Source organism: Lithobates pipiens, unplaced genomic scaffold (genome assembly GCF_037356315.1).
Source record: "Lithobates pipiens isolate NorthernLeopardFrog02 unplaced genomic scaffold, aLitPip1_a1.2 Scaffold_16, whole genome shotgun sequence".
Classification (NCBI taxonomy): Eukaryota; Metazoa; Chordata; class Amphibia; order Anura; family Ranidae; genus Lithobates; species Lithobates pipiens.
The window spans coordinates 623,882,340-623,908,013 of NW_027507748.1; the positions used below are offsets into that span (position 1 = coordinate 623,882,340).

The 25,674-nt window shown below is 40.6% G+C and overlaps 2 protein-coding genes across 2 annotated transcripts in view; one reads left to right on the plus strand and one right to left on the minus strand.

The window, feature by feature from the left end:
* BRCA2 (BRCA2 DNA repair associated) overlaps positions 1 to 20,328 on the plus strand; it is a 105,572-nt gene extending 85,244 nt beyond the window's left edge. Inside the window, exons 19-26 of the mRNA XM_077484110.1 lie at positions 1,013 to 1,157; positions 3,739 to 3,863; positions 5,787 to 5,988; positions 6,827 to 6,993; positions 9,511 to 9,649; positions 9,750 to 10,006; positions 17,120 to 17,248; positions 18,111 to 20,328. Coding sequence (XP_077340236.1) covers positions 1,013 to 1,157; positions 3,739 to 3,863; positions 5,787 to 5,988; positions 6,827 to 6,993; positions 9,511 to 9,649; positions 9,750 to 10,006; positions 17,120 to 17,248; positions 18,111 to 18,629 — 1,683 coding nt within the window. The 3' untranslated portion in view covers positions 18,630 to 20,328. The remainder of the gene's footprint in view (positions 1 to 1,012; positions 1,158 to 3,738; positions 3,864 to 5,786; positions 5,989 to 6,826; positions 6,994 to 9,510; positions 9,650 to 9,749; positions 10,007 to 17,119; positions 17,249 to 18,110) is intronic.
* The window catches only part of N4BP2L1 (NEDD4 binding protein 2 like 1), a 28,968-nt gene continuing 21,918 nt past the window's right edge, over positions 18,625 to 25,674 (minus strand). Inside the window, exon 5 of the mRNA XM_077484111.1 lies at positions 18,625 to 25,097. Within this exon, the coding sequence (XP_077340237.1) occupies positions 24,992 to 25,097 (106 nt within the window). The 3' untranslated portion in view covers positions 18,625 to 24,991. The remainder of the gene's footprint in view (positions 25,098 to 25,674) is intronic.

Genomic DNA, 25,674 nt, shown 5'->3' on the forward strand with positions numbered 1-25,674 from the left:
TCTAGTCTCCTTTATCACATCATTATTGTGGTCATTTTTTTTAGATGTGCAGAAAGAAGCCCATTATTTACACATCACAAATGAGTGATGTGAGCATTGACTTCTCCCATATCAGATGGCTGAGGTTTTTGTTAGCACTACTGCCAAGCAAGCTTTCCTTGCTGTCCTTCATTTTGATGACCCTTTTCCTTATATTTAATGTGTACTTGTAAACAACGATTGTATCGATAGTGAAAACAGTGTTTTTAGTTACTGTTCTTTTTAGCATTGTGACAGCTGTCAGTGTGCTCCTATAGCAGGCCCAGACACCACCATATAATTCTAGGGCTCTGGTTTAGGGAATCGGCTGATTTGAAAATCAGCAGTCCTGTTGGCTTTATAAATACATTATAGGTGACATTTAGAGCTAGAAGTACCTTTGTCGTTACAAATAATAGGCAATATTTTGCTAAAGCAAATATTACAAGCCATAGCAGTGGGATCCGTAAAGCCCCAAGTACCCTCTTTATCCCTTTCACTGCCAGGTCTGTCCGTCATACGGACTTGACAGCAGGGGGTGTGGTACGGACCTGACAGGGTTCAAAGTCAAAAAAGTATTTTATAGCTTGCGAGACCAGCTATTTGGCCTATTGTTCGCATATTGGGTGACAAAACACTTCCTGGCTAATTGTCCATTTATTTAGTCTGAATTTATTCTTTAATGCGGTTCTGTCTGTGAAACATGTTTATAATATTGTATAACACTTTAACATTTTGTTTTTGCCAAGCGGTCATTGGAAAGTTAATGCTTTCTGCTCACATTTTAATGAGATTTAGAAATGCTCCACGTTTAGAATAGTTCAATATTCATAAAAAGAAATTTCCAGTTTATTGAAGTTTGATATTCTGTAGTTTCTGCTCAGTGACAGGGGCTCCCACAATTGTTGCGTTGAATAGAATCTATTTAGCAGTAATTTTCATGAGGTTCCCAGAAATGTAAGGATTTAAAAAAAAAAAAAAACTTTATTTTCAGTGGATGGAAAAAATGGCCAATGGCACATATGTTTTCCGTAATGACCGAGCAGAGGAAAGAGAAGCAGAACGACATTCTTTGAAACAGCAAAAAAATCTGGAAGCCTTATTTTTGAAGATTCAGCAAGAGTTTGAACAGCAGGAGGGTATGAAACCAGCATTACATGTATTAGGAAATGCGCAATTATTAATGCTGAAATAAGTAAGATGAGAGGTTGATGATCGAGTGAATAATTGCTGTCGGGTTTGAGGTAAAATTGTAGAATTGATAAATAATACTTGTCAGCAGTATCTCCGAGATATATGCAGATGGAGGCAATTGTTTTTCCTGAAAGTATTTTTTTTTTTTTTTTATTAACCACTTGACCTTCAGAAGGTTTTTTACCCCCTTCATGACCAGGGCATGTTTTCTATTCAGCACTGTGCTACTTTAACTGGCAATTGCTTAGTCATGCACCATTGTACACAAATTAAATTTAATGTATATGATTTTTTTCACACTAATTCACACTTTTGGTGGTATTTAATCGCCACCGAGACATTTTTTGCTATATACTGTAAACAAATCCTCCCAAAACTAAAAAACTATAGGCCAAATGTATTCTGTTACAATTCTTTGGTAAAAATATTTAGTCTTTTTGAAACTTATGGATTCTATGAACTATGTACTGTATTTATTGGTGTATAACACTCACTTTTTCACCATGAAAATTGGGTGCAAATAGTGTGTGCGTGTTATGTGCCGATACTGCAATTTAGGCTGCCTAGGATGGAATGGGGAGGGACGAGCGCCATCAGTTTACATACAGCGAGAATCTCAGCGGCCTCTGTAATAGGAATTCCTGTCTCCTGGGCCGGCATTGGACCAGCATTCTGTCTATCATAGAAGCCGGTTCCAGGAGGCGTGCCTTTGTATTAAAGAGGCCGCCAAGTAAACAGGAGATTCTCGCTGTTTGTAATCTGACGGCGTTCGTCTCATCCCCCCCTCTGTCCACTCTGAGTTAGCAGTACTTGAGGTGAGGCTGAAGATGGGCATTGATCAGGCTGCATTCATGGCAATTGTGAGGCTGCAGATGGGCACTGATCAGGCTGCAGTGATGGGCAATTGTATGGATGCAGATGGGCAATGAATGGTGAGGCTGAATTGATAGGCACTGACCCTTATTTTGCTTCAAAGTTCTTTTATTTAAAATTAGATTTTTTTTTCTTGAAACTTCCCTCCCAAAATGAAGGTGCATGTTATATGCCGATAAACATGGTATATATTTTAAAATTGATGAATCCCGATGTACTGAAGGCTTATCTCTTTTCTTGAGGCCAGGACAGTACGAATGCCTCCCCTCCTCCGAGCCCCCCCCCCCCCCCCCCCCCCCCCAAATAACCCTTTTTGGAATTAGACAGTTTAAAGTATTTAGTAAGAGTGGCAAGTAAGTATTTTGAAGTTGTAATTTTTTTTCACAATTGTCACCAGTGCAGTACAGCGTGATCATATGAGTAGTGTGACGGTGATCAGGGATAATGACTGGTGACAGTATGTAAAAAACGAAATAATAAAACATTTTAATTTTTGTATTCAGTTTCTCAATATATTTTTTTTTTACTATTTATTTTAATTGTTTTTTACATACTCTGATCAGAGTAGTTCATTGTCACCATACTATTAGGATTGGTAATCGGAGATTTTTTTTTTCACACTGTGATGATCACTGTAACATCAATCATTTGAATTGTCATGGGTGGCTTTCATTCATGACTCCTTGTTTACTATTGTGATGCTGTGCTTGGCCCACAGCTATCACATGGAACAGAGTGCTATGTTGGCCCAGGTACCATGTGATCACTGGTGACCAATCACAGATAACGCACACCGTAGTAAACAATGATGTCACAAATGGTTTCCATTCATGACTATTTTTCTACCCTGTGTCATGTGATCACACAGCTATCATGTGCTATCCAGGCTGTTCAGGGGGCGCACCAGTGTGCACGTGCACCGCTCCGTACAGGTACGTTGTAGTACCTGGCTGTGCCACCCGCTAGCAGTATCTGTACTGTTAATGGGCTGCAAGAGGTTAAAGGGGTTGTAAACCTCAGATATGAAATATAAATTGAGCATTTCCCTCTATAGTGTGTATTTGTCTCAGTCCAGAGCACAAAGTGTTATTTCTGTCTGCTGCCCTGTTCCCCTGCTATCAGCATAAGTCACGACTAACAGGTTTTCTTGACACCAAGAGAAAAAAGGTGATGGGGATTTCCAGCACACAGCCTGTGGTTGACAGCTTCAGCTCTGTTCCTGTGTGTAGGGGGGTGTGCCTCTTCCCTCCAATCCGCTCTCAGAGCTATCTTCCTCCAGTTTTCTGACAGCTCAGACCAGCTTTATAAATTTAGCATTTTGAATGGATGTAGAGAAGAGAAGACTGCAGATAAATGGGTACAAATTATGTAGGAGGATTTTTTTTTTTCATCTCTGTATCGCCTCACACACATTAAACTAGGATGGAACGCTGACTTTTAAGACATTTTTCTGTTATCCAAGCCATGTCTTTAGTTCTGCTTTTCTTAGATGTGTAGCAAAATATCTCCAATATTACAAAACAAGTACAGTGGAATATGAATAACCACAGCGAACAAAACCATAACCTGAAATAAGACAAATGAGAACTTTTACAGACGAATGTGGGCTGTGGATTATAAAGTACAAGTTTATATGTATTTTACTTTCTTTAGCATGTGAAAGGAAAGCAAAAGGTACAAAGCGCAATTCTTTAAGTGTAACTCAAATTGCTGCTCTTCAGGATGGTGCCGAGATCTATGAGGCCCTTCAGAATGAACCTGATCCAGGATACTTAGAGGTATGCTTGCAGAGATGCATATTTTCACATGGAGCTGTCTGCTTAGTTTCTTTTTACAATCTCCAATAGCTATAGTGCAGTAAAGGCTGGGCAACATGAAATGTGATCAGGCCACATAACCATTACACTTACTGTGCGCTTTTCTATTGTCTGGTTGCGTTCTCTGTTTTTGTTGTTGTAAATGAACTGCTTATCTAGAGCCATGTTTTCGTTTTTGCAAAAATGCTATTAATGTCTCATTGGCATTGATAATCTCTTATTGCCATTTCTTTAACAGTTTTGGCTTTCTTCCATAGTCCAAACATTGAGGAAAACCTATACTAAAAGAATATTAAATTCTGATTATGCTAGTTGCCTGGCTATCATGCTAATCTAATGGTCTAAGTACTTTGTCACCAGCGTGGAATAAGTATGCAGATAATATCTCTCTAGTCTACATGCATGATCTGGATCAGCATTTAAAAGTTTTTAATCCAGAGGCAGCCAGAAAATTGTATTATTTTGAAGGAGATTAGCAATGGCTGCCATGTGTGTATTATTTTCCCTGTGCCTATAGACATTAGATGAGTCTCCTGATCAGTCTTTCTCACTTGGCAAGGATGAATACCTTCAGGCATTATCTAGGCTTATTTGGGCAAAATTAGGCTAGTAAACCTTGCCTGATTATTATTTGATTTTCCTGCCTGTACCAGCGCTGAGGGTGTCTGTAAAGAGATTCTCAATAGGCCTCAACATGAACACTTATTAATTGCTAGGAATGTGCTGAAGCTGGTCCGACCACCTTCTAATGTCTATGGCAGTGTTTTTCTTAACCTTTTATCAGGCAGCCTTTAGAATTGTGAACACTCGTTTGGATTGTCCGAGCATGCGTTTTTTTTTTTTTGCATGTTCTTACACGCTGCGTTTTTCATCAGGCTACCATATGCTTGTGAAACGTGCAAAAGAGGTGCCAGCATGATTTTTTTTTTTTTTTTTTAAGCGCATGCATATTTGCTAGATGTGTGGGTGTACCATTAAGAATTAATGGCACCTGCATGATTCTGCAAAAGGCAGTGCAGTTCTGTGTGGTGCACGAAAATGTGCAATTTTGCATGTGTTCCTGCACCACACCTGGTGTCAACAAGCCCTAAAATTTAGTTTGTGAGGAGGAGTTCAGTGGTCAGTAGTTTGTCCTGTAGCGAAATAACTCTGCCTTACAAACTACTGAACTCATTCAGTAGTTCAACACCGGGTTCAGAGTTCAGTCGTTTGTAAGACAAAGAACTCTGCCTTACCAATTAATGGTCTCTGTGTTACAAACTACTTAACTCTGAAGTCATGTGTGGTCACAGAGGTGTGAAACCTCTGTTAAATGTCAGGGTACATGTCCAGAGCAGTGGTGTTTGAGGCCATACACAGCCATATCCACATCTGAAGCACTGGGTCTAACTAACTACTAGTCTAGAGAGTATTGTGGAGCAGAAAAAATTCTGAGGTTTTCGTAACAGAGTGGTCAGTGAATTTTTGGATGATGGTGTGACTTGGGACCAGAATCTAGCAAGTTTTCGCCATGGCCAGATGATATGGAGGATATCCCCGGTACCCTGTGCACATCTCCATCAAGAAGGGGAGACACCTGGAAAGAATCATTGAAGCGACTGGGGCATCCAGGATCAATGTGTTCGGATCTTATAACTAAACTCTTGGTATTTGTTACAAATACATGATTTGGTAGGAATAATATCCTCTTCCTCTCTGTAGGGACAAAACGTAAGGTCTAGTTGAGGCAGTTTTTTGATTTTTTGACATGGCACCCCAACTGAGAAAGGCAGCTAAACGGTAATATATACTGAAAGGATAGTTGGCTTTTTAATCCTAAATTAAAATTTGCCTCACTAGGTTGTAGTGTGTTAATTAATTTATAATAATTTCTTCTGATTGCAGTCATGTATGAGCAGTGAGCAACTGCGTGTCCTGAATCATTACAGACAGTGTATTAATGATAAGAAACAAGATCTAATCCAGACAGAATTCAGGAAAGCCATTGAATCTACTGAGCAAGGGTCTGGAGGGTGCACAAGAAGAGAGGTGACGCCTGTATGGAAAATGCGGCTTGTGGATTACAAGGAGCAAGATCCAACTTCAGGTAGGCTTAAACAGAGGACTTGTTTATTTTACATTTATCTGATATATTATAGTCCTATTTATTTGATAAAAAAATAAACTCATTGGTAAATGGTGTAATGGTTAAAAGGTATTATGCTCGCTGCATAGTGTAGCTGATGTGCATGTGCTTTTAGTAAGTAGTTTTAAGACAAGAACCCCTAAAACACACTTGATGTCATTCATCAGTGTTGGAAACGGTAACTGCCTTCATAACAACCCAGCAATCAATCAAGTTTCCTGCTCATAGTACAGCACAGACTTAATCCTGTCTTCTGTGCCCATAGGTATATAGAGGGGTCTCCTGCACCTTGATCCCATCCTGGCATGCATACAGTAAAGGGACTGTGCAATAATTAACTCTGATCTGTGATTTATATCTGAGCTGGCAGCAGCTGTGTCTTTTACTTTACGTGTAAGTTTGAATTCTTTGGAGGTATTTTAGTGTATAACAGGTCCTGCTATTGAGATCTATAAGGGTAGAAGTAGGATTACATTTATGCATATGGAATGCTACTAGAACAGTTAATTAAGAAATGTCAATTTGGAATTGTGGATTTCCCATAATAGTATGGTGTTTATATAAGATTACCCTGTGTAGGAAAACTTTGTTGTGGACTCTGTACATGTGGAACTGAAAGTAAGAATCTGTATGCAGGCCTTGGTTATTAAGGTGCCTCAATCAGAAACTGTGTTGCTCACAGCAGTCTTCTCTCTTGGCCTAAAATCTGCAATGTTCGGTGCAAAAACTGAAACTCATAACATGTCATTTGAGGCAGTCCTATCTCTAAAATATTTATTTTCACCTCCTCTTTCAATAGCCTATATACTCAACATATGGCGTCCTTTACCTGATGTAGTCTCCCTTTTAAAAGAGGGATGTCGCTTCAAGATATATCAGTTGAGCACTTCTCACTCAAAATGCAAAGCAGACACTGCATCTGTGCAGCTAACCGCTACGAAGAAGACGCAGTTCCAGCAGCTGCAGGTGAGACTTACTAACAGAGGGGTATGTACTCTAGGTGTGTTAGACCTCATGTCTTCAGCCAGTGATTATCATTCCCTCTTTATATTGAGAAAATAAAACCATTGTAGACTTCTATCTGTTGTTGGTCTCTGCACTTCTATCCCTGTACTGTTGCTATTGACATAGGTTAACTAAACTAAGAATATGGCACTGGGCCTGTGGCTAATTCTACAGTATGAGATGTGTAAACATGTGCTCAGTGGATTCTTTATCTGCTGGATGTGGGTATCCCAATTCATAGATACTGTTAGAGCCAAAAAGACTTAAGCTGGTTGTACAATGTGAATTTTATCTGGTTCCTGATGAAAAGGCCGCAATTCACTTGGTGGGTGGCCTTTTTGGCTCCTTCCCATCTGACATTGTTTGAAAATTGTGAAACAGCAGCTGCACTCAGTCAGATGCAACCGCGGTTCAGGTATTTTGACTGCTGGTGGGACATGCATGTTTATAACCCAATTTAGTACATGAAGTGAAAAAGTTGAGTCCCGAAACAAAAGTCTGTATAGTTACCCTTGCAGCTATTTTCCTGATCACATAAAATTACCCTTGCTTTTGAATTGAAATGCAAAGCTGCACAGATACCCATGGTTCAAGAGGATCTTCCCCGGCCTATGGGAAAACTAAAAGTCAGCAGTTACAAGTACTTTAGCTACTAACCTTCTATCCCTCTGCCGATCGCCAGTGCTGGCGCTGTAATAAAGATGTTAGGTACGTTATATCACATTTATTGGTCTTATCCTCTGATCATCACCTATTTGGCAGATGGTTCATTCCTTACTCTATTCCATCTTTGGATCCTGGGTGCCCTTCAATCCTAAAACCTTTCTCTTGGATCTCCCACCTCCCTTCTCTAAAAAAAAAAACCCTACATGCACACGTGCTGACTGCTGCACAATGCTTGGTTGTTCTTAAATGGAAGAAACGGGAACCTCCCTCTCTGTTTTATTTGCACTCTAGGATCCAAGATGTGACTTGATGTTCATGATCATGTCTGCGAATTGTAGGATCTCTTAAAAACTCCTTCAACCTGACGTTTCCCTAAATTTAGTGAGGCTTTTTGTGGATGCCGACTTTGGAGTTTGGCGGGGTCCTGATACAGGTGGATGTTTTTTACTACCCTCTTCCCCTTCTCTCTCTTTCTCCATGCTCTTCCTGCTCTCCTGTATCCTTTTTGATTTTTCATTATTGTTTTTAATACAGTGCCTTTCCCCATTTGGTTGCACACAACTGTGTGGCTGGGATTTAGCTGAGATACTGTTGCTCTGCGCCACTATTACTAGGCTTGATGTTAATACATGTTATATTCACCTTTGGGATCGGTTTATTATTATTATTATTATACAGGATTTATATGATGCCAACAGTTTGCACAGCACTTTACAACATGAGGGCAGACAGTACAGTAACAATACAATACAATTCAATACAGGAGGAATCAGAGGGCCCTGCTCATTAGAGCTTACAAACTAGAAGGGAGGGTCAAGTGGAACAAAGGGTAATAACTTTGGAGGAGCATCAGATGGAGAAAAATAAACTATAGTTGTTAGGTGTGGGTAGGATAGACTTCTTTGAAGAGGAGCGTTTTCAGGGATCGTCTAAAAGCTAATGAAATGGACTGCTGCAATTTATCTTTCCGATTCCCTCTTTGTTCATCCCAAGGGCCGAAGAAGGGTCACGCAGCTTCTAAGTCTACCATTTCTTGATGGATCAGTCAGCATATTTCTCAAGCTTATGGCCTGAAAAGTAAAGTTCCATCGTTTTCAGTGACCACTCATTCTGCCAGGAGTATTTGTACTTCTTGGGCTATTAATCATCAGGCTTCGGTACCTTTCAAGTTTGTAAGCTGCTACCTGGTCTTCATACTTTTACAAAACTTTAGGCTGGGTTCACACCATCGCCGGATCTGTCGCACAGCAGGGGTCCAGTGCGTGCTGGTTCACTGTTTCAGGTCCAATTTCAGTCCGAATCTTAGGCTGAATTCGGACCTGAAATGGGCCAAAAAAAAGCCACACTTTTTCCAGCAAATGGCACCAGACCTGCTGCAGAGATATGTGAACCAGTTCCATAGAGAGCCAGTCACCTTCTCCTGCTATGTGAATTGGCGAAACCCACATCCAGTTCACATAGGTGTGAACCCAGCCATACAAAGGGGATGTTCGAACCACAGAGGAGGCTGCAGATTTTGCAGGTTGCTGCCTGATTATGACTTCATGTTTGAGCGCGCTCTTGGTACTGCTTTGCTACAAACTGAGGCTTGCTGGTAGTGGGAGGGATTACCAGGGCTGGCCTGCAGTTTTTTTTCAATGGACTCCAAGAAAACGATTTTATGGTGAGTTCAAAAATCCTACTGGCTTTTCAGATTTTATTTTTTTAATTTTATGTTTGGTAGAAATGTTGTTTTACTTAAATATAGTGATTGGCTAGAGATAATTTACGTCTTGCTATTTAAGTCTGCTCTTACCAGTGTGTATTTGTCAGCCCTCACAGGATATCCTGATACAGATTTACACAGAGAGGCAAGTGACCGACTTCAGCCAGCTTGTGGAGCCTAATTTTAAAACGGGGTATGGTGAAGTTGACATTGTGGGCTTGGTGATATCCTTACACCAAAAAATAGGTACAAACCAAAGACTGGAACCACTTGAAAAAGCCTGAAGCATTGAAAATGCACAGATAAAGCAGAAAGTGTTTCACATATGATAAATTGTGTTTTACAGGTGCTGCTCCTATTGTGTACTTGTCTGATGAGGCCCATGACATTGTAGTCATTAAGTTCTGGACAGACCTGTCCCAGCTCTCCCTGGAAGAACTTGCAAAACCTGGTACTTTCATTGCAGCCAGTAACCTTCGCTGGAGATCAGAATATACTGCTGGAATTCCTATAGTGTCTTTTGGAGATCTGTCCTATATTTCTGCTAACCCCAAAGAGCAACATTTACAAAAGGCTATTCACAAACTTCGCCAGTCTGTCCAGGTACCACTTCTGACAAAAAGAGACTGTTTGTAACACAAAAATAGAGCAAAATAGTGAAGGCTGTAGGTTCTATTCAGAAGTCTATTATGTCAAGTTCACTTAACAATTTTCTGCCTGCGATCTTTATATTAACCACTTAAGGTTAATATAAAGTAAAGTAAAACTGCTACAGGGCGGCTCCTGTGCACCGGATCACGTATACATGCGTACCCAACTTCCGTTTAGGGGGCACACATGTGTGCCGTCGGCTCGCTTCCGTGATTGCACACAGCGGAAGCCAGTCGGCAGGTGCACGCTTCCCAATGTCCTCCGGCACCCACCGATCGTTGGGCAGAGAGACAGAACTGCGATCTGACTATGTAAATAAAGCAGATCGCCGTTTTGACAGGAAAAAAGGGGTGACATTTGTGTCACTGCAAAGCAGGGAATACATACCATCGCTTTTCTTCGTAAAAGCACCTCACACAGTATAGTAAAACACTGGCTAGGCGCACAATCTTTTAATTGCTCTAGATGTTAACCCCTTCCCAGCCAGCATCGTTCGTATAGTGACAGTGCATATTTTTAGCATTGATTACTGCATTAGTGTCACTGGTCCCCAAAAAAGTGTTAATGTCAGAATGTCCGCTGCAATATGGTAGAGCGCCATAAGTCGCTGATCGCCACCATTACTAGCAAAAATAAAAATATCACATAGTTTGTAGACGCTATAACTTTTGCACAAACCATTCAATAAAAGCTTCTTAGGATTTTTTTTTACCAAAAATATGTAGCAGAATGCATATTGGCCTAAATTATATGCAGAAATTAGATTTTTTTTCATTTTTTTTATTATTGGATATGTTTTACAGCACAAAGTAAAAAAAAATATATATATATATATATATATATATATTTATTTATTTATTTATTTTCCCCCAGAGTTTTTGGTCTTTCTTTGTTTATAGCGCAAAAAATAAAAACCACAGAGGTAATCAAATACCACCCAAAGAAAGCTCTATTTGTAGGAAAAAGGACATACATTTTATTTGGGTACAGTGTTGCACGACCGCTCAATTGTCGGTTAAAGTAACGCAGTGCCGTACTGCAACAAATTGCCTGGTCATACTACTAGAAAGGTGATTCTTTCTCAGGTCCTTCAGAGGAGGTCAAGTGGTTAACATTCCTCCAAATAATACCCAATCTACCTTTTTATTTTGGAACTTGGAGTCCACAACAATCAGTGACAATGCTGGTCTCCCATAATTTAACTGAAACCACAATGTTTCACAATCATTTGATAACATAGGTTTATTAACATAACAAACCTAGCAGGTCTTTGTATTGGTACAGACAGATGCACAGTGGCAATCAAAGTTGGCAGACAGCAGCTGTTAAAAGGAAATACAGACCCTTAAGGTTGTTCTAATCTAATTAGTGTAAATTGCATTGGAATTTGAAGTAACATTTCCTGAATTAAAGTTTTTTTCCTGATTAAAAATTGGATAAGGTTTTAACCACTTAAGGTACCGCCACATGTAATTATACGTCGGCAGAATGGCACGGACGGGCACAATCACGTACCCGTACGTGCTTGCCTTCCAGCGGGTGGGGGGTCCGATCAGACCCCCTCCTGCTGGCTGCGGCGGACCGTTTCGATTCAGGAGCGATCCAGGATGAGGGGATGGCCGTTGGTTTCTGGCCATCTCCTCTCGATCGCTCCTGGAGAATGAAAAGCTTGCCCCAAGGAAGTGATGTCACTCTCCTCGGGGCGGTCTTTTTGACCGGACTGCGAGGAGAGAAGACCTAGGAAGTGTGCACCAACACTACACTGACATGTAGGTACACATAGGCACACTATCACCCCCCCCCCCCCCCCCAGTCACAGTGTCACTGATTGCAGTGATCATTTATTTACTGATCACTGCATTTAGTGTCAGTTGTAACTGTAAAAACTGTCAGGACAGTTAGTGTTAGGTCCAGGGTAGCCCCCTACCCCCCCGATAAAGGTTTAACTCTCTGATTGCCCCTACAGTTAACCCTTTCACCCCCTTTTGCCAGTGTCACTAAGCGATCGTTTTTCTGATCGCTGCATTAGTGTCACTGGTGCCGCTAAGTAGCTAGTTATTTTTTAGGTTCACCACCCAGTTTTTATAGCATTAGGTACCCCCATATACTACCCAATAAAGGTTTTGACCCCCTGATTGCCCCTAGAGTTAACCCTTTCACCAGTGATCACCGTATAAGTGTCACTGGTGACGCTGGTTAGCCAGTTAGTTATTTAGGTTCCCCGTCAGGTTTTTATATAGCGTCAGGGACCCCCATATACTACCTAATAAAGGTTTTAACCCCCTGATTGCCCCTAGTTAACCCTTTCACCAGGGATCACTGTATAAGTGTTACGGGTGACGCTGGTTAGTTTGCTCTTTATAGCATCAGGGCACCCACCATTTATTACCCAATAAAGGTTTAACCCCCTGATCACCCGGCGGGTGATATCAATTAGGTTTTAGTGTCAGATAGGGTCTGCGTCGCCCCAGGCAGCGCTAGGTTAGTGCCAGTACCGCCAACACCCACACGCAAAAAAATTAATCTCCCGTAGTGGTTTAGTATCTGAACAGATCAATATCTGATCAGATCTATACTAGCGTCCCCAGCAGTTTAGGGTTCCAAAAAAACACATTGTTAGCGGGATCAGCCCAGATACCTGCTGGCACCTGCGTTTTGCCCCTCTGCCCAGCCCACCCAAGTGCAGTATCGATCGATCACTGTCACTTACAAAACACTAAACACATAACTGCAGCATTCGCAGAGTCAAGCCTGATCCCTGCGATCGCTAACAGTTTTTTTTTTTTTTTTTTTGTAGCGTTTTATATTTAAATCCCGAAGGCAGTGCTTGGATTTCGAGGTCCCGTACGCGGCTAGGCTCCCAAAAAGTCCCCCACATGTGGTATCCCTGTACTTAGGAGAAGCAGCAGCATTTATTGTGGGGTGTAATTTCACTTATGCCCATAGCATGTGTGAGCAATATATCATTTAGTGACAACTTTGTGCAAAAAAAAAAAAGTTTGTAATATTCCCGCAACTTGTGGCAAAATATAAAATATTTCATGGACTCAACATGCCTCTCAGTAAATAGCTTGGGGTGTCTACTTTCCAAAATGGGGTCATTTGGGGGGGGTTTTGTGCTATTTTGGCATTTTATGGCCTTCGAAACTGTGATAGGTAGTGAGGAGTGATTGGTTTTCGGGGCCCGTACTCGGCTAGACTCCCAAAAAGTCCCACTTATGTGTTATCCCCGTACTCAGGAGAAGCAGCAGAATATATTTTGGGGTGCAATTCCACATATAACTATGGCATGTGTGAGAAATATATCATTTAGTGACAACTTTTTGTAAACTTTTTTTTTTTTTGTCATTATTCAGTCACTTGGGACAAAAAAAAATATTCAATGGGTTCAACATGCCCCTCAGCAATTTTCTTGGGGTGTCTACTTTCCAAAATAGGGTCATTTGGGGGGGGTTTGTACTGCCCTGCCCTTTTAGCACCTCAAGAAATGAGATAGGCAGTCATAAATTAAAAGCTGTGTAAATTCCAGAAAATGTACTCTAGTTTGTAGACGCTATAACTTTTGCGCAAACCAATAAATATACGCTTATTGACATTTTTTTTACTAAAGACATGTGGCTGAATACATTTTGGCCAAAATTTATGACTAAAATTTAGTTTATTCAATTTTTCTTATAACAAAAAGTAGAAAATCTTATTTTTTTCAAAATCTTCAGTCTTTTTCCTTTTATATCGTAAAAAATAAAAATCGCAGAGGCAATCAAATACCATCAAAAGAAAGCTCTATTTGTTTGAAGAAAAGGACGCAAATTTCGTTTGGGTACAACATGACCGCGCAATTACCAGTTAAAGCAGTGCAGTGCAAAATTGTAAAAAGACCTCTGGTCCTTAGGCTGACAATTGGTCCGGGGCTGAAGTGGTTAATCAGATTACCCAACGCATACAGGCGGTACTAAATTTAATGTGGACATCTAGGTTTCAATGACTTGATCTTTAAATCCAACTATGTAGGCAGCTAATGTTGTATGGAATCCTCCTCTACTCATCTCACCCTTTCCACTTTCTTAGCTCTTTGGTCACACCAACCAGCATTCACTATAACCACTTCAGCCCCAGAAGATTTTACCCCCTTCCTGACCAGAGCATATTTTTGGGATTTGGCATGGTGTCGCTTTAGCTGACGATTGCGCGGTTGTGCAATGTTGTACCCAAACAATATTGACGTCCTTTTTTTCCCCCACAAATAGAGCTTTCTTTTGGTGGTATTTGATCACCTCTGCGGATTTTTTTTGTGCAATATTTTTTACTTTTTGCTATAATAAATATCCCCCAAAAATATATAAAAAAAAATTATTTTCTTCAGTTTAGGCCATTATGTATTCAACGTATTTTTGGATAAAAAATTGCAATAAGCGTATATTGATTGGTTTGCGCAAAAGTTATTGCGTCTACAAAATAGGGGAAATTTTTATGGCATTTTTATTATTTATTATATATATATATATTTTTTAATTATTAGTAATGGCAGCAAACTGCGATTTTTATCATGACTGCGACATTATGGCGGACACATCGGACACTTTTGAAACTATTTTGGGACCATTATCATTTATACAGAGATCAGTGCTATAAAAATGCACTGATTACTGTGTAAATGAAATTGAAAGGGAGGGGGTTAAACACTAGGGGGTGATCAAGGGGTTAAGTGTGTCCTAGGGAGTGATTCTAACTGTGGAGGGGGGGGATGGGTTACCTAGGACAAGACAGAGATGGCTGCTCCCGAAGACAGGGAACAGTAGATCTGTCTTGTCACTAGGCAGAATGGGGAAATGCCTTGTTTACCTCCCCGTTCTACCTCTCCACGCCGCCGGCAAACATCGAGTTCTCAAGACCTGTGGGCACGCTTCCGCGACGTGCGCCCGATAGGCAGCAAATTTAAAGGGACTTACCTGTATGCCCATTTACCTGCCTGTGGCATTCTACCAATGTTAATCTGTGTGCAGCAGTTGGCAAGCGGTTAAAGAATTATAAACGTCTTTCTTATGCCATTTTCTTACATGAAGCAGATGAAAACTTTTTTTTCTTGATGCTCCCACTTAAATACATTGCTCCCACTTATATGCATTCTTTTCCTTGATGCTCCCACTTAAATAAGGCTGTGTTCTTGCTTTCCGCTCTGCCCCCTCCTCTTTCACTGGAGTGCTGAGCTGTGGAGGGGGAAGAAGCGGCCGGCTCAGGTTCTCAGCGGCTTGTTGAGAACCTGAGCCGGGTGTCGGTACAGGGATCAGGCAGATCACGATTCCGCGGTCGTGATGACGCGGAGCCTGGACCGACCTTATGACATCAGCAGAGAGCAGACTTCTGCCTGCTCTCTGCTGAAAACTGGTCACCGGAGCAGAATGAACTACACTCCTGTGATCCGTAGTAGTACAGCCAAACGAGGTTTGGCTGTACTTCTCCTTTAAGCATTACCAAATGGGCTGTTATTAGTACAGTTCAATATGTTTTCCAATTTGTCCTCAAGTCCTGTACGTCCACAAATGAAGTCTTTTCACTTGTCTATGCAACAAGATTTTTCTGTGGATCTTCTTAAAACATGAACAGTTTTTGATAATATGGAATGCGTTTAGGCATTACGTCTCATACACTATATTGTCAAAAGTATTGTGCCGCCTGCCTTTACATGCACATGAACTTCAGTGGCATCCTGGTCTTAGTCTGTAGGATTCAATATTGAGTTGGCACACCCTTTGCAGCTATAACAGCTTCAACTCTTCTGGGAAGGCTGTCCACGAGGTTTAGGAGTGTGTCTATGGGAATGTTTGACCATTCTTCCAAAAGTGCATTTATGAGGTCAGGCCCTGATGTGGACGAGAATTCCTGGCTTGCAGTCTCCGCTCTAATTCATACCAAAGGTGTTCTATCGGGTTGAGGTCAAGTTCCAACAACCCAGACTCACTCATCCGTGTCTTTATGGACCTTGCTTTGTGTACTGGTCCCTAATCATTTGGTGGAGGTTGGATTATGGTGTGGTGTGTTTTTTTTTTTTTTTTTTTTTTTGTTTTGTTTTTTTCAGGGGTTGGTCTTGGCCCTTAGTTCCAGAGAAGGGAACTCTTAAGTAGTCAACATACCAAGACATTTTGGATAATTTCATCCTCCCAACTTTGTGTTGTGGGAACAGTTTGAGGATGGAACCTTCCTGTTCCAACATGACTGCGCACCAGTGCACAAAGCAAGGCCCAGAAAGACATGGGTGAGCAAGTTTAGGGTGGAGGAACTTGACTCCACAGAGTCCTGTTCTCAGCCTGTTAGGATATATTTGGGATAAATTCAGGTGAAGACTGTGAGCCAGGCCTTCTCATTCAGCATCAGTGCCTGACTTCACAAATACGCTTCTGAAAGAATGGTCAAACATTCCCATTCCCAGTATTGAACCCTATGGACCAAGACTGGGATGCCATTAAAGGGCATGTAAAGGCAGGTGTCCCAATACCTTTGAAAATATAATGTATTTTCAACATTGTATCTATTGTTCCTGATCTTTACTTATTAGAATCGGTGTCCTTTGTCCCTTGTAGTTCACTGTATGCATAATTTAATTCACAGGCTTTTGATGAAGGGAGGCTCCGATGGTAGATGTGTCTGACCTGGTAGCTTCTTTGCGTGTAGAACAGGAAGTGAAACGGTCAAATAAAAGTTTATTTGGCACTTGATGCAGTTATGCCATCTTTGCACTCCTACTGTGTAGTGAAATTTCCATAAGAATATATAGTGACTCAGGTCACTAAAAAAAAGTGCTGGCCACCACCAGCGATGTGATGGGGAGATGTGAACATTAGGCAGAGATTGAATCTTGTCCCACTCTACCCACAAAGAAATGAATTTGGGGCAGTAATTGTGTAATGAAGTTTAAAATTCAGTAAAACAGTGAGGCTGTCTTGGTAAGCATACAGCTGATCTAGTGCTGTAGTGCTAAAGAGACATCCATAAAATTTGATTGGATTTATTCTGCACTCAAGGTAAAACGGTTATGGCCCTGCTAACCTGAACATACTCTGTACACAGGCTATCCAGAAGTTCCACCATGAAGCAGAGATAAAACTGTTCAACATCCTGAGAGTCCCCCATCCCGAGGAGAAACCACCTCTAGCTCAGCATACTTCAGATTCATATGCTGCAACAACCAAGTTCTCAGTAAGTTCACAGCTTCTTTCCCAACATAGTACACAGTTCTGGGAGGAACAAGCTCTATTTAGACAGCATTATGAATTAAAGGGGCCAATAGAACTGCTTGTTTGGAGAACAGGAACACATGAAATGGTTTCTAGAAGGCAAGCTAGACCAGCCAATAAATCTGGGTGGTTGGAGCTTATACACCTGCCTGTCCAAATAATTGGTTACCACTACTAGCTCTGTGATTGGCCTTTTACAGACTCTTAGCAGAACCATATTGTATTGAATCACAGAAGCGTGTATGTGAATGTTCAGGGGTAAAACCTTTGATCAAGGTACAGCAGTTACCTTCAGTCGGTTAATATTTGGGAAATAAACCTGATCATTTTAAGCCCCCATTCACACTATGCTTGTGCTTCATGTGTTGGGTAGGTCACTCATTCAATACACTGCTCTAAACTCATCATAGAAGCTCATGGCACTTTGGAAATATGCAACTTTTTTATTTTTTTATTTTAACCCTGTGTTGTGCATTCTTGATTGTACAAAAGCATGCTTTTTGCATGACACATTTTCTATTGCAATAATTTTCATTGTTTTTCAAAATAACAATGGCATACATATGCAAAGTAAGAATGCTTCCATCTGATGTACATTGTTTGTGACAGGTGTTATGCAGTATGTTAAAATGTTGGCTAACTGGCCTCCACTGTATTAAGTACTATAACATAATGAAGCAGATAGATGCAAAATCCATACTTTACATACATCTGGCGCATCATTTCTGAATAACATGAATTGATCAGGCATTAAAAACGTGAATTTTATTTTGCTAATGCTGTAGTAAGCAATAAACTTTGCACCCTAATATATTCACTTTTAGACGCCAGTGGCCAAACTTGGAAGTGCCCAGATGAATCCTCTGAATACCCCTAGCAGGAGCAATACAGTAACTATCTCTAGTAGTGACATGGACCCAAAGACTTGCAAGAAGATGAAAGGTCTGGACCTCCTTGCCCGGATACCTTCCCCTCCACCAATAACGCCCGTGCGTCCCTTTGTGTCACCATCATTGCAGAGAGCGTTTCGTCCTCCTCGAAGTATGCAGAAAGATGTACAGACAAGTGAACAGCCCATTCTAATAAGTAAAGGGGAATTTGTGGCCGATGAAGAACTGGCCATGATTAATACACAGGCTCTCGTTTCAGGTTTAGAGAAAGGGAAAATACGGCAAAAAACAGAAATGTCAGCTGATGTGCAGACAGAAAAGATCTCTCCTAATCAGTCTGATGGTAAACCTGATCCTTCAGTTAGCAGCAGCGATACACCTAATGATATAGCCATAAAGAAAGAAGACACTGGCCATGGAAAACTCCGCAAAAGAAGAAGACACAAACTTTAAACAATATCTGTTCTTTATTTATACAAATATTGGAAACTGTATATATGTTTAAAATGTTAATACACTGTAAATATAAAAAAAAATTGTGCTGGAAAGTAGAATTTTCTAGGAAAAAAAATAGATTTAAAAAACTCCAAGTGTTCAACAGTGGATTGTCCATGGCATGAACACTCCTGAGCAACCAATCACCAGCCTGTTGATGTAAAAAGTTAACTTCAGCAGTTCCCGCCCCCATCCAGCCCTGTGACATCAGATGCTCTCTGCTGTACTTTACACCTGTGCAAGGTAGGAGAGCCTACACAGTGTTTTTGAGTGACGTAAAGAGGGACCTCCTTCTCTCTCGGGTATGGGGCTTTCATCTCCAGACTATGTAGGCTGGTGTCAGCCACCCTTGGGTGCCAGGATGGGGAAGTGGGCAATTAATCCCAAATCCCCAGCCACATGCTCCCTCAGTGTGAACTGGCTTTGTATTCATGAAGCACCTTAAAGTGAGGTAAACCTGTGCTGTTATTATTACTATGTTAGTAGTATTATTTTAATTTATGAGCAGATGAATGCGGCCCTCCATGCATTCACATACACTGAATCTGGCCCTTAACCCTTTGACATTCTGTTCCAGCATTTGGTAGAGCACATTTTGAATCACGCTAACTCAATGAAAATTTTGGACTTTAAAGGGTTAAGTTGAAAAAGGTTGCTGACCCCTGGTCTAAACAATCTATAGAAAATACATGATGGTATTCCAAAGGCATTGATATTTTTTCATTACCTTGTTCTGTAAGAGGTATAGGAGCCCTTAAATATCATAATCTCGCCCCCTCCACTTTGCAGAAACTTCAATGTAGGGCTTGTACTGGTCCATCTATTTACCCTTTTCCAAATATATTGTTTTTATCAAGCTTCATTCTGTGCATGTTACCCACCCACCCATACACAAACAATATGCAGACAGACTTTCTCAAAAGTATTTTCGCTCTACATGTCATACCCAAACTATAGTATACAGTGGGGCTGGACTTAATCATTATCAAGTGGTTTTAAACTTCAGACATGGAAAATGAACAAAGTGTCCCTCTAGTCTATAATGTGTACTTGTCTCAATTAGAAGCACTAAAGGTGAGATTTACTAAAATTGGAGCTCAGAATCTGGTGCAACTGTGCATGGTAGCCAGTAAGCGTCTAACTTCATTCAGCTTGTGCAATTAGGCTTTGACAATAAAACCTGGAAGCTGATTGGTTTCTATGCACAGCTGCACCAGATTTTGCACTCTCCAGTTTTAATAAATCAACCCCTTAGTGTCATTTCTGTCGGCTGCCTTGTTCCTCTGCTATAAGCATGAGTGACTTCTGACAAGAGAAAAATGGTGACGGGGGATGGACCTCCAGCTGATTGACAGCCTCAGCTCTGTTCCAGTGTGCTGTATGAAGGGGGCGTGTCCCTTCCCTCCAATCAGAGCTCTCCGCCCCCTGCTTTTCTGTGTAAATTCTGCACTTTGAATGAATGTAGGGGAAAGACGTTTGTAGTTGTAGGAGGATTTTTTTTAATTCCCGTGCATCACCTGAGGTTAGTCACTTCACTGGGTATATGTAGGGTTTCGTAAAAGAGGGTAGATATGTGCTGCACTGTATGCATTGCTGAGTCACCACAATTTGGTTCTTCGTGCTTTGTCACTAGTGAAGTAAAAGATGTTTCACCTTGCGGTGCGTTTGTCATTCTGGATGGCTGGTATTTAAGAAAAGAACTGTCTAGGAGAGGTTGCACAAACATTCAATACACTTGTCCAAACAAAATATTTTATTAATATCTATTATTATTTATCGGCATATAACTTGCAATTTTTCCCCCTGAAAATCAGGGGGAAATCTTGTGTGCGTGTTATACACAGATTCCTGATATCTCAGAGTGGAAGGAGGGGGCGGGTGCCTCTGGATTACACAGAGTGGTGATCTCCTGTGTACCCGGTGATCAGTCACCCAGGATTGGACCACTGCTCTATCACTGGAGCTGGGCTGGGAGGCGGGACTGTGTGTGACTGATCGCTGGTTACACAGGAGATCGTGGCACCGGTGAGGCTGCATTCATTTGCAATGGAGAGGCTGCAGATGGGCACTGTGCAGGTTGCATTAATAGGCAATGAAGAGGCTGCTCATGGACACTGATCAGGCTCTGACCTTTATTTTGAGTCAAAGTTCTATATTTAAAATTTAATTTTTTATTTTTAATTTTTTTTCTGAAGCATCCCTTTTAAAATAAAGGTGCATGTTATAAATCGATAAATATGATATTTAATGATTTTCAGATGCCTGTACAAATTACAGAATTTGCAGGTAAGTCTTACAACACATACAAATATATAAATCTGTTAATTAGAAATGTTTCTTTTTTTAAACAAATAGATTTTTATTTTAAAAACATAAACATCATTGTTAAACATACAAAAGAATGTTAAGTGCAAAGAGAGAATGTATAAGTGAAGTTGTGTGTTGTCAGATTAGTAGATGCTGCACAAAAGAACACACTTGGGGGTATATTCATAAAAATAAAAAAAATTGCAGGGATTTTGTCCTTTAAAACTATATGTACATTCTTTCTGTTTGAATAGGGGCAAAGGATAATTGTTAGGCTAGTTTCTCTGCAGCTTTAAAGTGTTTTTTTTTTTTTTTTTTCATTGATACAGAATAGACCATCAAAATCAATGCTGCATTATAGCCACTAGATGGAGCTGATGGTCATAAGAAATTATTACTTATTTAACCACTTCCTGCAAAACGACATACCTGTACGTCATTTTGAGGAAGTGGTTGTACCGGCGTGAAGCTTGCTGGCTGGCATCCCAAACATAGCTGAAAACAGCTTTGATCAGGTCTCGGCTGTAGTAACCCAGAAGTGACATCACTTCCAGTTTACTCAGCTGCTAATGGCACGATATAAAAAAAATCCACAGTATTCCAAAACGGCAAGTTTTGAATACTTTTAAGTGCAAAGGAGGGATTTGGGACCTTTTTAAGTCCTCACGCACCAAAGAAAACACAAGCGTAAGTCGCGCCCACAAATGTAAACGATGTTCAAATCACACATTTGAGACATCACTGCGATCGTCAGAGTGAGAGCAATAATTCTAGCAAAAGACATCGTCTGTAACTCTAAACTGGTAACTGTTAAGAATTTTTAAATGTCGTCTATGGAGATTTTTTAAGTACTGTAGTTTGTCGCCATTCCACGAGTGCGTACAAATATAAAGCGTAACATGTTGGGTATCTGTTTACTCGGTGTAACATCTTTCACAATATGCTAAAAAAAATTGGGCTAACTTTACTATTTTCTTATTCCAAAAAAATTGCTTTTGAAAGTCCGCTGCAAAAAAAAAAAAAAACAGATGACAAACAATTGCAACGACCACCATTTTATTATTCTCCAGAGTCTTTGCTAAAAAAATGTGTGTGTGTGTGTATATATATATGTATGTATGTATATATATATATATATATAAATGTTTGGGGTTCTGAGTAATTTTCTAGTTAAAAATCAGTATTTTTTGCTTGTAAACAACAAGTGTCAAAACTAGGTTGGTCCAGAAGTGGTTCATAAGATCATCAGCTCCAGCTAATAGCCATATTTCAGTATTATTTCCTTATCCAGACTTCTGTATGAATAATATTTGACCTGGGAGAAAATGGCTGAATAAAATTATTTTTTGCACAGGATGAATGTACATGCAGTTTCTCATAGGAAAAATCTCGATTTTTTTTCCATGAATACACCCGTCTCTTAGAGAAAAAGCTTCAAAAGTTTCTTCATCCCAAAGACCGGATTAAAGGAGGAGTTTTCATGAACTGACTATTGCTGAATTATGTTTGTGTTAAAGCCATTAGGAATATTTTACGGTCTCCCATTCAGTACTATTAGTCTGTCGGGGTTGCAGGCATCTCAGGTGCTCTCAGGCCCCTAGCAGGACTCCGGACTCAGGACTCTTGTGAGGATTACCACAGAAACAACTAACAGACCGAGACAACTACCAAAAACATTTATTAAAACAGTTGGTGGTAGCATGCTGGTTGGTAGGTATTTCTGCCAGTGCCTAGCCAGCTATTAGGCACATTTCAGACATTAGTTTTGAGCTCCAGCTATGAGTGAGCTCTATAGGCCTGCCACATGGAGGGAACTAGCACATTTCCACATGGGTGATGGGACCTTATAGGAAGCTACAGGCTCAGTTCACAAAATAACAATTATTTATCGTAATGCCTCTCATTTTTATCAAACTGAATTATAACAATTTAGAAGCAGTTCTAAAATCATTTGTATGACATAGGGTCATAATGAGAATTAGAGACATGTTTAATAACCTGTAATAGATGGTCAGCAAGGAAATCACCAGCTTGTAGGCAACTACAAATCTTAGCATGGCTCATTCATGAACTACAGATTGAAGCAACCATAAAGACATTTCAGAAAAGCTCTTTAACCGTAATCAAATCTTGCTGTCATCTCTTGTTAGTCCATACATGAATATTGCACATGATGGCGCTTGGCAAAATTGATATAGTTTGATTAGGGTCTGTAAAGTCTTCTTATGTGATAAGGCATGTTCACAAACAAATGTGAGTCAGAGGATAGAAAGTTGCAGGCCTCTGTACACCATGGAGTGGTCTGGCCCCTAGCTGCATAGAACAGTGTTCCCAGGTTTGGGTCATTTGGGTTCCATGTAAATAAAAGAATAGATGCAGGCACTTAAAGGACTGAGCACTTACTAAGCACCAAAGAAAACTTGCCATGAGATGGGGGGCTGCCATTGCTGATCACTGAAAATGGTAGGTACCTGGCTATTGTGCTACACTGGTTTCTCTTTTCTTTTTTCAAAAACCAGGTGTGGTCCACATTATGCCTTGAAATGTCATATGTTTACATTGCAGCCATTTTCTTTTTAAATCTCTGACCCACAAAGAGACTGTAGATAGGGGAACTTAAACTGTTCTCTGATTCGTAGCGTAAAGTGGCTACAGTCTCTCCCCCCCCCCCCCCCCCAAAAAAAAAAAAAAACGTCAAAAGCTACAAATACTGTAGCTGCTGACTTTTAATATAAGGACACTTACCTGTTGGATCCAGCACTGTCCTCACCTAAGCGAGTCTAGGAACCACAGCTTAACTATGGAAAACATGCATGAGCCGCTCCGCACCTTGTAAATAGTCCAGCAGTCTCCTGGGACTTGCAATGTGTCCCACAAGGCTGTGGGGTGAGGGTGACCTTGTGCTCATGAAACCAGTTACCCGTTCGCCTCACTTTGGGTAAAGTTCCACTTTAACATAGTGAAACGAGAGGTTCAGAAAGCCTTTTACAGAAAGAGTTCTGCGGTGGCAGCCCCTAATTTATTTTAGCACAAGTTACTTACATTCAATATGAAAATCTTTTCCTTGGGGGTTATTTACTAAAGCAAAATCCACTTTGCACTGAAAGTGCACTTGGAAGTAAAGTCACTGTAGATCCGAGGGGGACATGCAAGGAAAATAAAAAACAGCATTTTAGCTTGCATGTGATTGCATGATAAAATCAGCAGAGCTTCCCCTCATTTCAGATCTACCCTTTAGATTTAGAGCGACTGCACTTCCCAGTGCACTGGCAGTGCAAAGTGGATTTGCCTTTGGTAAATAACCCCCTTTGTTAGGGAATATTTGCAGTAAGGTCCCATTTACACATGCCTAGTGCTTGTTGCATGCAGGCAGTTTTTACATTTTTTAATTTTAGTGTCAAAGTGACATTTTGTTCATGTCTCGTTACGCAACATAGTAACTAGGTCTAGTTGCAGAAAAATGTCATCCATTCATTGCATGAACAGGATCTCAAAGACAATTCAAGTGAATTATAAACGATTTTCAGTTAAACAAGCGATGATCAGCCTGAACACCCAGAAGCACTCAGTGATGGGTGGATTGAGTGATACACCATTGGTGAATACAGCCTGTGCTTGTAAAGGGCATGTACATGCCGTATAATTTGTTCTGTGATTAGACCTGGATTACAAGACCTCACTAAAATGCACTGGGGTCATTTTAGTGAGGTCTTCTATTTCTGCCACAGATTGCATATACAGTCTTCTACCAATTACTGTAAGATAAAGTGAATTTTTAAAATTGTATATATTCAGCTACCCACAACCACTTTACCCAGGATAGTGCTCATGCTACACCTTTGTACCCTGCATGAAGAATGCAATTTGGCCGTTACCTTTTGAAGGATAGCACTGTGTAAGACTCTCAGGAATGCTGGGATATGTAGTTACTCCACACCTATAGAGATAAAGTTCTCTGACCTATAGATATTCCTCTGGGGGAGTTGTTCCTCCTGTCAGCAGTATTTTCCAGTTTAAGATTGCTTCTCTGCATGCAGGACGCTATGGAAAGTCACATTGTGCTCATAGACATCTTTCATCCGTTGGATCTTCTCTCTGGGAACACCATGGCTATTCCTCCTACAATTACAGGTATAGATAGTTTTGGGACTTTTTTTAACCACTTGCTTACTGGGCACTTAAACCCCCCTCAGTCCCAGACCAATTTTCAGCTTTCAGCGCTGATGCACTTTGAATGACAATTACGCGGGCATACAACACTGTACCCAAATGAAATTTTTATCATTTTTTTCCCACAAATAGAGCTTTCTTTTGGTGGTATTTAGTTACAGCTCGGAGTTTTATTTTTTGCTAAACAAACAAAAAAAGATGCAAAAAAAAAAAAAAAATCATGTTTTAATAGTTTGTTATAAAATTTTGCAAACGGGTCATTTTTCTCCTTCATTGAAGTGCGCTGATTAGGCGGCACTGATAGGCTGCACTGGTGGGCACTGATGGGCTGCATTGGTGGGCACTGATGGGCTGCATTGGTGGGCACTGATAGGCATAGTTAAGGCGGCACTAATGGGCACAGATAAGGCGGCACCGATGGGCACAGATAAGGCGGCACTGATGGGCAAAGATGGGCACAGATAAGATGGCACGGATGGGTGGCACGGATGGGTGGCACGGATGGGCACTGATAGGTACCACTGAT